Source organism: Pieris brassicae, chromosome 8, assembly GCF_905147105.1.
Source record: "Pieris brassicae chromosome 8, ilPieBrab1.1, whole genome shotgun sequence".
In the NCBI taxonomy this organism is placed as follows: domain Eukaryota; kingdom Metazoa; phylum Arthropoda; class Insecta; order Lepidoptera; family Pieridae; genus Pieris; species Pieris brassicae.
Window position 1 is genome coordinate 12,750,270 of NC_059672.1, and position 16,407 is coordinate 12,766,676.

At 34.2% G+C, this 16,407-nt stretch overlaps 1 protein-coding gene across 2 annotated transcripts; it reads left to right on the top strand.

Annotated features, from left to right (window-relative positions):
• Window positions 1-1,343: 1,343 nt before the first annotated feature.
• Window positions 1,344-14,571, top strand: LOC123713112 (collagenase-like). 2 transcript variants are annotated; one of them, XM_045666620.1, is made up of 8 exons: window positions 1,344-1,428; window positions 1,908-1,959; window positions 2,478-2,640; window positions 2,978-3,147; window positions 3,618-3,719; window positions 4,182-4,324; window positions 4,498-4,612; window positions 14,008-14,558. In XM_045666620.1, the coding sequence occupies exons 1-8, from the start codon at window positions 1,384-1,386 to the stop codon at window positions 14,355-14,357; spliced, it is 1,140 nt and encodes a 379-aa protein (XP_045522576.1). In that variant the 5' UTR covers window positions 1,344-1,383; the 3' UTR covers window positions 14,358-14,558. The 2 variants fall into 2 exon arrangements, with proteins under 2 accessions (XP_045522576.1, XP_045522575.1); XM_045666619.1 differs by lacking the exons at window positions 1,344-1,428; window positions 1,908-1,959; window positions 2,478-2,640; ... (2 more) ...; window positions 4,182-4,324; window positions 4,498-4,612 and adding exons at window positions 9,594-9,682; window positions 11,547-11,601; window positions 12,133-12,295; ... (2 more) ...; window positions 13,039-13,181; window positions 13,818-13,932 and having other exon boundaries at window positions 14,008-14,571.
• The last annotated feature ends 1,836 nt before the right edge of the window (window positions 14,572-16,407 follow it).

Here is a 16,407-nt window from a genome sequence, read left to right on the forward strand (position 1 = left end):
GCAAGATACTAAGAGGTACATACAGACGGAAGGACGAGTATTCTTCGCCAATTATTAAAAAAATTACCCTTCCCGTTTTTAAAACTCAGGGGATAGGCCACATAGTCTTGTGAGGTCCCGACCTCACAAGGCTATGTGGCCTATCCCCGTTGCAACGTAAGGAGGAAACACATTATTAAAATGCCACGCGACGCAACGGGTCGACACCCGATGTGCATCATGCACATTACCAACACGCGACACCATGACACGGTTGCAAATTCAGAATTGATTTAGCTGACAATGGTCAAATAAATAACGAGTCAGATGTAGATTTTGAAGATTTGATCCAATTCGCAGAAATTCCACACAGTATTCATTTTCAGTAAGAAAGTGGTGAAGACGCTTTTCCGTGGCAGCTTAATATTGTGAGGAAAGGTAAATAAAATTAAAAAAGAAAAACTTGCAACGCATACAAAAGTCACCACATAAGAAGATATAGTTATTAGGTTATTTATTACCTACCCATTTGTTTTGTAATAAATAATATTTTAATAAATCTTACAATGTATCATTTCTCACAGTATGGTCCCTGTATTAAGCTAATTTATTTATTTATTACAGAAATACATACACTATCCTTACAGACTATACCAATACGATAAGGTCGAGAAACATTAAATAAAATATTAAAAAGTACATATATAAACCCTTCGAAGCTCAAATCCCATCCATGCGTATGCTTTCTTGCAAATGTCTACTACATGATCTGGGAAATTCAGTTTTTCGCCGTGGCACCAACTATGTGGAACCTGCTACAACTGAACCATTTCGATTTAGTGTCCTTCAATAAATGACCGTATCAATTCATAAAAACCCGGCAAGGCACTCGCAAGCCCTCTGGCATTGAGGCGACGTTATCACTTAACATCAATCATTTAATCGTCCTGCCCGTGTGCCCCGTTTTATAAGTTAATATTAGCATACGACGTGTTCGAATTATGAATTTACATATTATCATCTAAAGTTTCAAATTTAATTTCTGGCGTACGTATAATATTTTTATACGTAAGTTTATACGTAGTATTCTTTAAGCACACTAAATAGATAACTCATTTTCAAAATATACTTTTATATATTATAAAAAATATACAACACCTCAGCAATTTAATTATATTATAGTTTTTTTTATTAGTTTGGCAAGGCGACATAACAATTTATTTTTTGAGTATATTACATTCTTCATCTTGCATTTTAAATTGATTAAAATTACTAACAAAACATTGGAACTACACATGTGTTATCTATTATTTTATCAAAATTATTAAATTAATTGAAATTATCTTCTCATAATCTATAATTAAGTAATTTAATCAAAAAGTCTAGATTTTATTTAGTGACAAAATGTGGTGCAAACTGGTACTTTTTATAGTGCTTGTGAGCCATGCTGTAAGTTATACATAATATGAATCATGAAATATGTAATATATATGCAATAAATATATATATATATATATGTAATGTCTTATATTTATACATAGAATTATGTATTTAGCAGGGAATAGCGAGATATTTTTAAAGTTAAATAAAAGTAAAGGTAAAGTAAAAAGTTAAATTATAATATATATACTAATATATGTATGTCTATATTATAATCTATATATTCTACATTATCTTTACTTCTACATTATATTGGCAGTAGGTCTACTAAAACTGTTGAATTAGGTTCAGGAGGAATCAGAATGGCATATTAATTTCATATGCCATTCTGATTTGTTAAAAAATTCTGAGTTTTAAAAACGGGAAGGGTAATTTTTTTAATAATTGGCGAAGAATACTCGTCCTTCCGTCTGTATGTACCTCTTAGTATCTTGCCATATATATTTTGTAGACTCTTTATATATCTATTGAACAACCTGTTGTTTCAGGCTTCAGTACAACGCCTTAGTGTAGATTTCGTTGAAAACGTCAAAGAATTTGGTAAGTTACTTTGCCAAAGTAATTAAAAAATTTTAGGAGTGTAAAATTTTGCGTCTTCATAATGCCAAGGGCAAAAAACTTTGTGTGGGGCTTAAATGTATACTGTCGCCTTAATCCTGAAGCTCGTAGAACTACGCGTTGTTGTTATAAGCAGTTGTATTTTTCTATAAAAAAGTTTATTTTGAAATTTGTATATCTGAAGCGAGGTCACGAATAAATATCTATTGATTAGGCATAGATATATATACAATTAATAATATATGTACGCCTAATTAATCACATATCAACTTAAACCTAAATACAGATAAACAACTGTATATATACATTCATGTCATAATTTTTTTATCAAATATAAGATATTAATTATTATTGAAATAATATCTCATTTTGATCAGAGATAGTTTGGACGTGATTTATGACGTCAATGCACGTTGTCGTATCAGTTAAAACAATATTTATTAAAAGTTTAATATACCTTCTATTTTGTCCTTAAAATAAATCTGTTTTTGCATTTATAGAGTTAAATCCGGGCCGTATAGTATCAGGATGGGACGCTTCACCTGGTCAGTTCCCATACCAGGTCTCTCTCAGGGCACGTAATAATATGGGACAGCTCCTAGGCTGCGGAGGGTCAGTTATACACCAATCATGGATCCTGACAGCCGCGCACTGCACAGCTAAGTTAGATTCATAAAATAATATGAATTCTAAACTATTACTTTGACTGGAAATGTAGTAATTTCTATTGCATATTCTTTAATAGGTGCTGTCCATTAATCAAGTGAAGCTCAAAAAAATGGGGGGAAAGGAGTGTTGTTCTTTTTGTTTTTTTTTTCAGGTGGCTCATCTGTTGTTCAGTGATAACGCCCATGGACACTCCTAATGCCAGACGGCTCGCGAGTGCATTGCCAGCCTTTTAAAAGTTGCTTGTAAAAGTTTTTTACTGCAGCTACTAACGCTCAAATCACCTTATTAAAATTATGTAGCAGAAGATAAGTTTCACAAAAATTTTCTACAGTTACCTTCAAGTGACCGTCCGCGCAGGTCTAACACGTGTCGTATCAGCGGAGTATGTTTGGGATTCGTGGGAGTGGTACAACCACCCCACCTACATCAGCAGCCAGCCAGGAGCAGTGCAGCCCAATGACGTTTCTCTTATTAGACTGTCTATGCCCATTACTTTTTCTGGTACGTGGATTTTTTTGGTTTAACTTTACGTAAATCGAACAGCGTTGGCCTTGTTGAGCGAGCAACTCACATACGATAGAACATCTACAGTGAAGAAAAACATCGCGAGGAAACCGTCATGCCTAATACCCAAAAGTCTACGTGTAACTGGCACACAAAGCTGGCCACTTGTATATTAAGAGAAAACAAATGGTCACGAATCTGATACAGGAACTTAAATTATTGATGATCTAATAATTTTTCTATACATAAATCACAAGAACCCTTTGTGGTTATCTCTTCAAGTTTCTACATTATATAGTTTAATGACCATTTTCGTAATACGTTTTTGCAAATATTACCGCAACAACATTATACATAGATTATATGATGTTAATAATAAATTAATTCAATTCAATTCCTGTTTTATATTTGATTTGATTTAGTTATTATGAATTGTATTACCATTTCAAATGAGCCTTATATTCCAGTAAACCTGCAAAGTATAAAACTCCAATCATCATGGGATTCCTACACGAATTACGATAACGAGAGACTGATTGCTAGCGGATGGGGAAGGATCTGGACAAATGGTATATCTTCTAATTATTTTTTTAGCAGATTCCTCCTCCTACCATTTCATCTTCTTAATCGTAAGGAAATCGTCAGACCAACGTTTAGGCCCGAAAAGTTGACAGCATATATCAGGCCTACTTGCCTATTATAAAAAAAAATATCACTTAACAATCGCGTCTACGGTGAAGGAAAACATCGTGAGGAAACCGTCATGTCTAACACCCGAAAAATCTACGTGTAACTGCTACACAAAGCTAGCCACTTGTATATTAAGAAAAAAATAATGATCACGTAACAGATACAGAAATCTAAAGCTGGGCCTAAAGGTAGTTTTATAGTTTTAGTTTCTTTATAACATTCTATATTTATTTTTATATAGCTGTGTATAAACCCTTACATCCTCGTTTCTACATCTATACGCGCTATATACTTATTAAAATTGTATGTTGGCATTAACTGTTGTTAATAAATGTTATAAGGACCAGCTGCCGATCAGTTACAGTGGACCTATCTTCGCGGTATCGATGATTTCCAATGTTCCCAGTTGTTTGGTTCTCGTCTTATCAATGGTAACGCGATCTGCGCACGCTGGTACAACATTACCTCACAATCTGTATGTCAGGTGTGTGATTGTATTTTGCAAATATTTCATTATTTTTGGGGCCTGTTGCTAAATACTTTTATCTCATGCGAGGGCTGTAATGCAAATGCAATGAATCTCGTGCTTATATCATGTTCACGCTAATATTTTAACTCCTCACCTACGTAGTGTTTTTAAAAAGCATTTTATTTCAGGGTGACAGCGGTGGTCCTTTAGTACAATACAAAGACGGTGTCCCAACCTTGGTGGGAGTCACCTCCTTCGTAGCTGGAGTTGCATCTGGAGGTTGCCACTCTGGACATCCTGGAGGTCAGTTTCATGTGAAATCGCACTAACTTAAACCTGGACTAAAGTTGGTATGGGTTTTGTTGCCATGGTGACCATTATTTTTATGGACATAACATTTGCATTGGTGGTGCAACACACTTAGTAAATCCAAGTTTTATAATAGGGCATAGCATTTATATCTGAAAATCAATTGTATAGGCTTTTTTCCTCTATAGTGAGCATGTTTTACCGCCTATATTTATATATTTTATTATGTTTTCAAATATCACTTATGATGTTTTTTTGTTTTTAAGTCATCAATAGACATATGTATAGAGGGACGGCCTAATTGATAATCCTATATACTTCAATGTTATTAAAACTTTCAGGTTTCATTCGACCAGGACCCTTCCATTCCTGGTTCCGTCAAGTCACTGGCCTCAACCTGGATAGCAATTTCAGCAATGACAAAGACCAGTTCCCTCAATAGACTTTCCTTCTGCAGAACACGAGGGTTGGGATCTCGAGTTATGCTGGTCTAAAGCTGAAAACAACAATTTAAACACTATTTCAAATAATTTCACATACAAAATACGTTAATATACTGCCCATATCGACTGATAAAATTATTATTTATTTATCGTACAAGGAAACAAATTTGCATTGAAAATTATTTGTTTTATTTTAATAATGTCTTCAAATTTATATACATGCTAATTTTAAAAATAGAAATGTGTATAACATATCTACAATCTACATAAATATATCTTTTTATACAATGATGTTGTGACAAACACGTTGATTTTAAGCATCAAGCAAAGAGAGGAAAAGATGGATAGAAAAATATTCTTGAAGAATTATAAATGGTGGTGCTTAATAAAGTGAAGTCACAAAATTTTATTATGTAAGAGAAAAATTGCGCCTACTAAAACTATAAGCGTTGTGAATCAAACATTGCACAACAACCGTTTTTTTTTAAAGTCTGTTATCTCTAAACTAAAATTCAGTCCTCTTTACTTTTAAGTATATAAGTTCTTGAATTAAGAAAAACACTTATAATTATTTACATAGTTCTAAATTTTAATTTTTTTCCGACGTTTCGCGTGCTTTTCAGCGTGCGTGGTCACGGTGACTAAAGACAAAAGGTGTAAAATGTCAAAAGTATCACAGTATAATAATACATAGCTTTAATCCGTTCAAAATGTGTTTTTCTTAATGTGTAAAAGCTATTTTAACAAAAGACAATACTAAGTTCTTGAATGTTTGTCAGAGACGAGACTTAGCGCGCCGTTTTTAACGTTTTCATCGCTTCTTATAAGGAAATTACGGTGATTTTGGTTGGATAAACCCAAAATTCAAACGATTTTTGAAGATTTCCTTCGTGAAAGTACCGCTGCGTATACAACATGAAACATTACCGACGTGTACGGGCCTAACACTACTTCCATAAACACGATCCAATATTAGTTCGATCGTTTCAAATCTTGAAATTTTTAGTTGAGGAACGAGCCGCGATTGGCCGGTAAACATTGTCGACAACGACAAATTGAAGGTGATAGTGAAAGCAGTTCCAACTCCACTTGCGGCTGACAAAACAACATTGAAGCACTTGCGTCAAATCGAAAAAATAAAACGCTAGGTGCCAGCGAAACATACGCGTCGAACCATACATAGCGCTCATAGGAAGATGATGGTGACTGGACCAGTGCCAGACTTCTTACCAAATGCCAATTATTCCAAACAATGAAAGAGACTAAGAATGGCTCTTTTAAAGGAATTTAAGCCATACAGATTCCAAGAGCATTCCGAGATCGCAAGAGCTTTACCATCTCAGCCAATTTCTTTCCTTCAGTAAGCTGTATGTCCTAAATAACATTTTAAAAGCACACAGAGCGCTCCCTCATGATCGTAGTAGTGTATCTTGAAGGAAATGGATGTTGTCGTTAGTCAGATAGTAAGGACTGACTTCGCCAGGCGCAACGTGCATTTTGTTGGAAGATTTTTTTTTTTAGAATGGAATCTCGCTGTTGACATTAACAGCCTTTACAGCTCAGCTCGGGCTGTTTTGGCGAGCGTAGCTCGGCCTAAATTGGCGTTTTATCCCACGGCTAGCGCAAGGGCGTCTCCTGTGAGACTCGAATCTCAACTTGCGCCGTCGCGGGATGGTCAATGGCCTGAAGGGCAGGATTGCTGGAAGACATATACTACATATATAATAAATTAAATAGCCGACTTAATGACAGTGTTTTACTCCTACAATTGTATGGTGGTTTTATATGGCCTTAGAATAGCCTTATTTAATGACCTATCCAACACGCAGACGGATTTTATTATGTCGAACAAATAGTCCTGACATTAGCGCGTTAAAACAAACAAATTATTCAGGTGCATAATACTTGTGCAAATATTTAAAATATAGTATAGATTTCTTCGGGACCCTTGTGAATTTATTATATCAATTGTCAATAACAATTACAATCAAGTAGACAAGTATGTTTTATTAAGCAATTGATAGAAGATACTTTTTTCGTCGAATAATTATTTGTTGGTTTTAAATAATTCGAGATATGATTTTAAGATTGCTACGTTCCTATGAACGTCTAGTTTATAAGATTATGTTCCATTAGGATCGTAGGATTGAATAAAAGTGTAAACATTGTTTTTTTATTTGCTTAAATTTTATTAGTAATCATAACAATCAAATATACATAGAGTTTGGTACAATTTTTGGTACAAAGTTTGGTACAATTGTAAGGCCAACCTAAACCTGTGCACTTGAACCCCACGGCCCAAGAGTTTCTCCAAAGGGAACACAATTGGAGTTGAAGGAAAGACTCGTTGAGTCATTTGAGTCGTTTATTAGTTTCCGCCTGCTCTGCAGCCGTCCCAGCTTTCGGGGAGGTGAGACGAGGCAAATGTGTCTATACAAGCAGCATCCCATATCAAAGCCCGTCCCACCTTCCAACGTATCAACGACATCCCATCCGCCCGCTTGCCACCCTCTCTTGCGATGCCTGTTGTCTCCAAAATGGCTGGAACATTAACGGAGGTAAGAGAGTGGCGTATAATGTAGTTAAGCACGGCGTGGCGAGAAAAACGACCTGCACTCTTTTGGCAATGGAGGCCATGGTGTACTTCAAACCACAGGGGCACTTATGGGGAGTACATATAGTAGTAGTTTGTAGAACAAGATCTAAGGATTTTATCTACCAGACTGCTAGATTTATAAGCAAATGAGAGAAACGCTGGAAGAGCTACACTTGTTATTCTGCGTAGTCCTAATCCGCCAAAGCGATTAGGGAATGCTTGATTCCAAGAAGGTATTTCAAAAGGAACATATTTTAAAATAGATTGCAAAGAAGTTTTAAATATTATCCAAAATCACGAAATATCCAGAAGACGGTGAAAAAGATTTTTAAATTTGATATTGTCGAGTTAATGTATTCTTCAAAAATCGGTGCTCCCCGGAGGCACAGCGATTTTTTATTTATTATTTTTATATTTGGGGCGAAGTTAATAATTTTATTTATTGTGTCGTCGGTGTCCAAATTGTCACAATGGAGATAGATATATTTCACATTTAACAAAATTTAAAGTTAGACCTATTGAACTAAAATCTGATATAATCTTACATAGATCTGAAAGTACAAGATCTGCGTTACCTCCTAGAGTACCATCGTCAAGATACCAAACGTTAAAATTTGATATTAAATTGTGTATGCACATATTTAATTTATTGAATTAAATGCAATTTTTACCTCAACTTTCAACAACACATCAAATTTTTTGCTAGAAAAAAGAATGCGCGAAGCGTGTTTAGCGGCTTCACAGGCGCCTTTAGTGCGCAAAGCTAGGTTGTGTTGGTTCAAAAATTTTGTTCAATTTACTAATTATATGTTTTACTGCAATTTTCGAGGTTCCCACGGCAATTGTCCTAACCCCACCATCTTTTTTGGTAAGAGCCACCAAGTTTGCTCTATATAAAATGGCGGCAATATAGCTTGCTTCATCTCCCCACAAATCATTATTTTTATTAATAAGTTTTTTAAGAGCTTCAAAAAGACGAGCGCCTATTTCCCAACACTTAAAGATGTTAAATCGATGATGTTGAGGGTGTTTTTAGATGTTGGGGTCACAGCCCATCCAAGCCTGCATTTGAAGGCAGGCCTGGATGTCTGTGGGAGGTTCTAAAAAAAGCACTGGGATGTTTTGTATTAAGGCCTGCAAGTATAACGGGGTGTCAGAGGCCAGTACATCATTTGAGAAAAAAAGATCGCCATCGTAAATTTTTGTTCTATTTAATTTTGACACATTTTGGTCTTTATCAACGTGTTTTAATAGCTAGAATTAAAAATGGATCATTACAATTATTTTTGAGTTTTTGAGTTAGCGATAGATTATCACTTGACTACATGCAAGAAACTATAAGGAACAGTCAATAGTTTTCCCAATGAGTCTGTATTGTTTTCTGTTATGCAAAGTGTAATGTATGATTCCAATGAAGAGGCGATGGAGATCCTGGCACCCGGAGGTATTCGTTTAACAACTGGAAATGTTTTTTTTATTCGAAAGTAAAGTTTGAATTGGTCTGTCTGGTGTTGCGTAGCTATCTGTTGTTATATTGATGTGTTGTTGTTAAAAGAAAGTAGTGTTTTTTTTAAGTTTCTCTGTGTATCTTTGTTTTGTATTTTTTTAAGCAACGGATTGTACTAAAGTCACGGATTGTATTGTCACGGGTCAAGTTTTCCATATGTACACTCCGCGATTATGAAAAATACTAAATAAATACGACAACATAAATAAATATAAATAACCATCTACAAGACAATAATAAATATAAAAACGCAAAAAACTAAAAACTGAATATCATTCTATTTTATGATAAGGATCAACAAAGGAGTCTATAATAAAGATTTTCCTGCTATTCAGGGCCAAAAACGTTAGTCATCATATAAATATGTTATCATTGATTCTGAGTAATATGTTTATCTCGCTAATTAATGTTATAACGGTAGTATTTAAGTTAAATCTTAAAAATAAATTGCGATTATAGTAGTGGGTGAAAGCATGTTGACCAAACTTGTACTTCTAATAGCTCTAGCGGACATCGCGGTAAGTTTTGTCCTAACCATACTGTAGATAAACGTATTAATACTAATATTATTATAGTATGTAATGTAAATGAAAAAAAAATATGAACAATTTTTGTTTTGTTTTATGAAGCTTTAAATTATAGAGGTATATTTAACGACATTTATTTATAAATGTCTCTAAATTGTAGGCTACGTAATTTAGCATCTGCTAAACTATTTAGTTTTACTTTCAAATTTTATTCGATGTATACAAAATTTAAATAAATTAACAAGACCGAAAAGCGAGATTTTTTGAGTTCCTTTCATGTATGCAATTACAAATAGACGAAACAAAATAAAGCTTCGAAGTTTGCAAGCTGCGAAATGCAATGCTCAAGGCCTGACAGTCCTAATTTTCTTATATCTAAAATATTTGCGCCACCTGAAGTACTCGTATCTACATTATGTATTTGGTTAGACACACGGCCTCCTACCCTTACTATTCCCATCACTTCCCTTCACATACAACTATTCGCGCGGTAAGGTGAAGATTTGTCAGGAAAAGAGTGGTTGTTTAGCGCTAGACGTGGTAACACGTCAACAGTCGTCGTGTATATTACACGCGAGCAGTCGCCGCGCAACAGTTGCTGTGTATGTATCTAATACCCAAATACTCATCGTATTGGGTCGATCCACGAAGAAAGGAACACCTGCAGCATATCATCTCTGTTAATCCAGCAGCGCAACATATGGTATGAGATATGAGAGGTATGAGAAATCCTTTCTTTCTTACTGTTCCCCCTTCTACCGTGTGTCAAACAATACTTAACGCCTCGCCAATACAGCCCACTCTATGGCTTTAGGTATCAGCTAGACAATTATAAGAATTCCTCTCATTTAGATGGTGGCTTGTGTCGCTATTAGTAGATAACCGTAAACATTATCCCTACGCTTATTTTTATTTAATGAAAATTATATATTTTTCATTATTAGATTTAAAAACATTTTGTATTATTTTTAAGAAGTACGTTAATCAGTATTCGAAGTGTTTTTATAGTCAAAAAACAGAACATGTTTTTGTTTTAACTTTGAGTTTATTTGTCAAAACCACATAAACATAATATGCTTGTGTTAAATGTACCATTTTTATTAAAGTTGTTGAGAATTTAGAATTATTGGGAGTCATGGAAAAAAATATCTAAATTACAAAGCAAACTACCTCTGGTTTCCATTGAAACTTAGATAATTTTATTGATCTCAGTAGGTAATTGATCTCGTCAATCAGTACGGTCGGTGAGTTCCTTAATATATTATGCTATAATATATTGTCCTGTTGGAATAAGAAAAAAAGCAGCAAAGAAATGTGATTTTTTTGATAAAAATCAAATTTAGCAATTTTTATTTTATTGAAGTTTTATAATACGGTTTTAAAAAATGTTATTAGGGTAAAAACACTGCGAAAGTCTTCATTTTGTTAGAGTAAAACTGCTCAAGTCTTGAAAATGACCTCATAAGATGATATTTCCTTTATTTATTTGATAGTTATCATGCTTAACTAAATATAATATATTGAAATTATTATCAAGGATGTAGTGTACAAAATGTTAGAGTAATACAGTTTTTGTCTCCACTGAAAACTAAGCAAATCTGACTTATGCGGTATTGTTAGCTAAGCGACGTTATGAAAAAATATCACCTGGCAACTATCTGGGTCTTACCTTAATAACAGAAAGCTAGACCTTATCCCAGTTAATATTTACGAGTACGTACTCGTAATCTTACCTTTTATCCTTGATACGTAAGGATAAAAGGTATGTGCCGGAATAAAACAAAACAAAAAAACTTTACTTACATAATAATGTAAAAACATTTTTATGCCTTATTTTCATTTTTCATATTTTCAGGCTTCAACGACGCTTAGGTCCAACGTAGACTTTGTAGAAAATGTAAGAGAATATGGTAAGTTATTTTAAATTCAATTATCATGTTATCGATGATTTGTAAACGATAAATGATTCTAAAAAAAACAATATTTAGTGTAATTAATAATTGAATGTAAAAGCAAATGGGAGTGAAGCCAATAATATTGTAGCTAAACACAACGAAACTGGGAGTATCGCCATTTCTAAAGGACAATGTTCGGTAAAATAGAAAACAGACTAATACAAATAAGGTTGGCAAAATTAGAGTTACAGCGTCATCCTTATTTACAAAATTTTGGTCACCTTTGTTTTACATTATATTTGAATTATTAATACTAATAATCACAATTAGATAAAGAAGGTTATCGAGAGGGACAAAGGCAAGCTTAAAAGGCTAATCTCCGTAAATCATTTGGCAAGAATTTATTATTCGTAATAATTAATCAAAAGACTCAGCCATTTTCTTTTTTCTAATATTCCTAAAAATAATTTGAAGTATTCGTTACAAGTAAGTAAACAGAGATAAAGGAATAGCAACATTTTTTACGTTTCAATTACTGCATTACAGAGCAAATCCAAGGCCGCATTGTGTCGGGCCACGACGCTGCCCTTGGTCAGTTCCCGTATCAGGCGCATTTAAGAGCCATCGACCAGTCCTTCAGAATATTGGGCTGTGGAGGTTCAGTTATTCATGAATCATGGGTGATCACAGCAGCTCATTGTACAGCTAAGTATGTTAAAATACTTCTGAAATTTTTACATTGCTTATGAATGATATTTTAAAAATTTTCAGCAACCGTCAAATTACGGTACGTGCGGGTCTCATCGAGATGAATTCAGCAGAGTACATATCCGACTCATGGGACTGGTACAACCACCCCACCTACAATTCAGACAATCCTGGAACTGTGCAGCCTAATGACGTCGCTCTTATAAAACTGACCTCTCCAATTACATTCAGCTGTAAGTTTAGAGTCTAAACACGATACAACATTAAACTTCAGATTTTTATTCAAATATTTACTCATGTATTTGACTGGTCTGTATAAGTATTTTGAGAGCTACCTATAGTACTTTAAGGAGATGATAAGTGACAGTAAGAGTATATTGTTTACAGAACTAAAATTAATTGACTTTACTTTTTATAAGTAACCCCTTTTGAATATTTTAAGCAAACGTTCAAAGGGTGAGGATTCAGCCGTCCACTGAGGCATTCAGTGACTATTCTGAAGAGAGACTGATTGCTAGCGGATGGGGAAGGACTTGGACCCAAGGTATAAGACGAATGATATTTAAAAATCGTACATTCCATTGAATACATAAAATATATTTCACACAGTATTTTCAGATTTAGTCAAGATAAATGTTGTGAGGGCAGTATGCTCTCATCTATTATATGTAAGATACCTTGAGAGAATTAAAAAAAACATTTAAGATCTAGGGTATACATAATCAAATATTATATAAATTATAGGTGCAACCGCAACAACCCTGCAATGGACATATCTTCGCGGCGTTGACAACGCTTTTTGCCTGCATCGTTTCACAAGCAGATTTGTCAACTCCAATACTATTTGCGCGCGTTGGCACAATGTCACCTCGCAATCCGTTTGCCAGGTAATTTGATATCGCCTGCATTTTCCCCAAATGTTTGTCATTTTAATCAATCTGTGTTAGGTTGAAGCTTGAATGACCCAATAGGATATGTGATAAACTCACTTTCCATTTATGTATCTATGTACCATCCAACTTAAAGAACTACTATCAAAATATAACTAGTCTAACCATGAGCTCTGTTACAAATGAAAATGTTTTTTTTAATGAAGTAATTAAATATTATTAAAATTTATACCTACAAATTCATTAAATTCTCAGCAAAAAATAAAACAGTATTCTATTCGAATTGGCCACCTTTGGCTTTTATACACGCCTTTAATCTGTTTGGCCACGAATCTATTACGGATTTACGCACCGTTTCGCCACTACTTGCTCCAAAGATTTTTTAAGAGACTCAATGTCGCGGTGTCGTTTAGAGCAGGCAATGTCTTCTATAACTGACCATAATTAAAAGTCTAAAGGCTTAAGGTCTGGGCTAGATGAGGACCAGTCTTGAGCTCTTATATAGTCCGGAACATTGGTTTCAGGCCAGGCTTGGGTAGTTCATGCGTAACCAGGTGCAGAATCCTGCATAAACTGGCCTTGAAACTAAAACTAATTACCTACGTAGTGATTTTAAAAAGCATTTTATTTCAGGGTGACAGTGGTGGTCCCTTAGTACAATACAAAGACGGTGTCCCAACCTTGGTGGGAGTCACCTCCTTCGTAGCTAGAGTAGCAGACGGAGGATGCCACTCTGGAGAACCTGGTGGTTAGTCATCACGCAAACTATTAGAATATAAAATCAGTTGAAAGTTGTGAATTACATTCAATTCTTTTCTTTTAGGTTTCATTCGACCTGGTCCATTCCTATCCTGGTTCCAACAGGTCACTGATGTCGACTTTGACTCTTTGGATGATCCAACTACCACACCAACACCAACCACAACTACCCCCGAGCCAACTCCAGAACCCACCCCCGAGCCTACTCCAGAACCAACCCCCAAGCCTACACCTGAACCGGAAAAGCCAGATGAAACTCCAGAGGAGGAGGAAGACGATGATGATGACGATATCTCCGAACTATTGAAGAAGTTACAGGTCAAGGTGAGAGTGGAAGTCAACCTAAAGAAATACAAGAAGGTTGCTGGAAAAACTAAGGAAATCGAACACACCAGATATTTGCCGATCAAATAAATTTAATGTTTAATCGCGATGTTTTTTATAAATCAAACTATTTACCAGCAATATATATTATTATTGACGAAACAATTTACATTTAACATCTAATTACATTAAATTATTTCACATCTGTCATAACATACTTTATAGCCAACCGAAAATAACAAACCGCTCGATATAGCGTAAAATAAAGCACTTTTACTAAAGTTAAATTTAAATAGTAGTATTTATTTATATCCTTACATCCTCCGACACCCAGTCAAAACCTTTTTTTATATATCTGTATTAGTATCGTATTACAGGAAGACTAGCCACCAAGCTAAAATTAATCTTCATTTATCAGTTTTGAAATAATTATGACTTGTGTTATTGGAATATCTCGAAATAATGTAACTTTTTGAAGTGAAACTTCTTTATCGGCGTTGGAAAAAAATTACCGTCACATTTTTCCGTTACGCGCCATCTTTTTCTTGTCCCTGTCACGGCTGATTTGAAGAGATTCGAAGCCATTAATAACAAACGATAACAATGATAGTAATAATTCTATTACAATTAATGAAATTCTGTAAAAACTCAATCTAATGTTTGAAAGATTATTTATTTAATAAATCGTATACACACACATGACAATCAGAGACTTCACAAACAACAAATCTTGCAACTAATCAATAAACTGGATCCGAAATCGCTGGACGCAGAATCAAGTTGTCAAACTGTGTTGTGCCGTATCAACTAAAATTATTTAATACCAACTACACATTGCTTGATCGATCACAGGTTGAATCCGATGTTTAGTGAAATTTTTGAAATGGAATGGTTTCGCGAGAAAACCTTGAAATTAGTCGGATTACTTCAAGTAAATGCAGCGCTTTGGAATCCTAGGCGAGGCAATTGCGAAACTAGGCGCGAGAAACAAAAAACGCAAACAAGAGCTTCGTTCGATTGCAAATGTATATAGAATATCGGTTTGCGACATAACAAAGAAAATACAGCATTTGAGGACTCAATATAACAAAGAATTAGCTCGAGAAGCTCTAGCCCAATCTCAAGATCCAAATGATAGATACGTTACAAATTGGTATGCCTATGATTATTTATACTTTTTAAAGGATAATATAATAACTGATAATACATTGGGATTCCGACTTAGTTCAGTATTTTGTGAATCACAAATGAACTGCATTCACTAAAATGTGGAAGAAGCCTATTTCTTGCAAAAACGAGAATACAAGATGTAATATTTGACGTTAAAATGAATATGCTAAGTGAATTTAGTCTGAAACCTACCAATGTCTTCACAACAGCCATTTCTCAAGCTGAGCCAGTGCGGAATGAAAAATTATTGTATACTGTACCTGTTATAAACAATAATGAAGCATTACCAACATCTCAAGCACCTCCAACATCGGCAATTAATGAGATTATTATTAATAGGACCTGCCACTATTCAACATTCAAGGTTGATGAACAATAGCAATGCCAGCCACTTCCCAATGTGGAAATGGATAAACCTGAAGAATATGATATGAGACATTGAGTTATTGTCTTATTATGGAGATATAATCTGAGGTGATTTGTGAACTTGTCCTGAATTTTTAAGGAGTTTCTAAATTTCAAATAACTTGTATTTATTTAGAAGAAAAGTGTAATTCATGACTTCATAAATTGTGTAAATTAATTCTAAATGTAAATTGATATTTGTATATAAGATTTGCACTATCTTAACAAAACTATTATTTTCTCTCTTCTTGTCACATTGTGTTAATGTTAAGACACAGGTGTGCACTTTAGTTAAAACTGCACAATTATACAGATTTAGTTGTTAATAATTGTAGTGATGTGAATTGTACTCATTATATAAAATATTTGTAATTTTTAGTGAATTTTAAAAAAATGTAAGTAATTATATCTCTTTGTCTAATACTTGGGTGTGATTGTGGTATTTATTTGACAAGATCCGGCACTACAATTGATGTAGTTTTTACTTGGTTACTAAATTTTGTGGAATGTAAACAATATATTTCAGTTACCATAAGCCATTAATAACAAAAATATATAATAATGA

Bases quoted from the DNA above. Each gene is read 5' to 3' on its own strand.
- LOC123713112 (XM_045666619.1), top strand. From the start codon at position 9,638: ATGTTGACCAAACTTGTACTTCTAATAGCTCTAGCGGACATCGCG. The intron at 13,182-13,817 runs GTAATTTGATAT...ATTTTATTTCAG, and splicing joins CCTCGCAATCCGTTTGCCAG to GGTGACAGTGGTGGTCCCTT. The intron at 13,933-14,007 runs GTTAGTCATCAC...CTTTTCTTTTAG, and splicing joins CCACTCTGGAGAACCTGGTG to GTTTCATTCGACCTGGTCCA.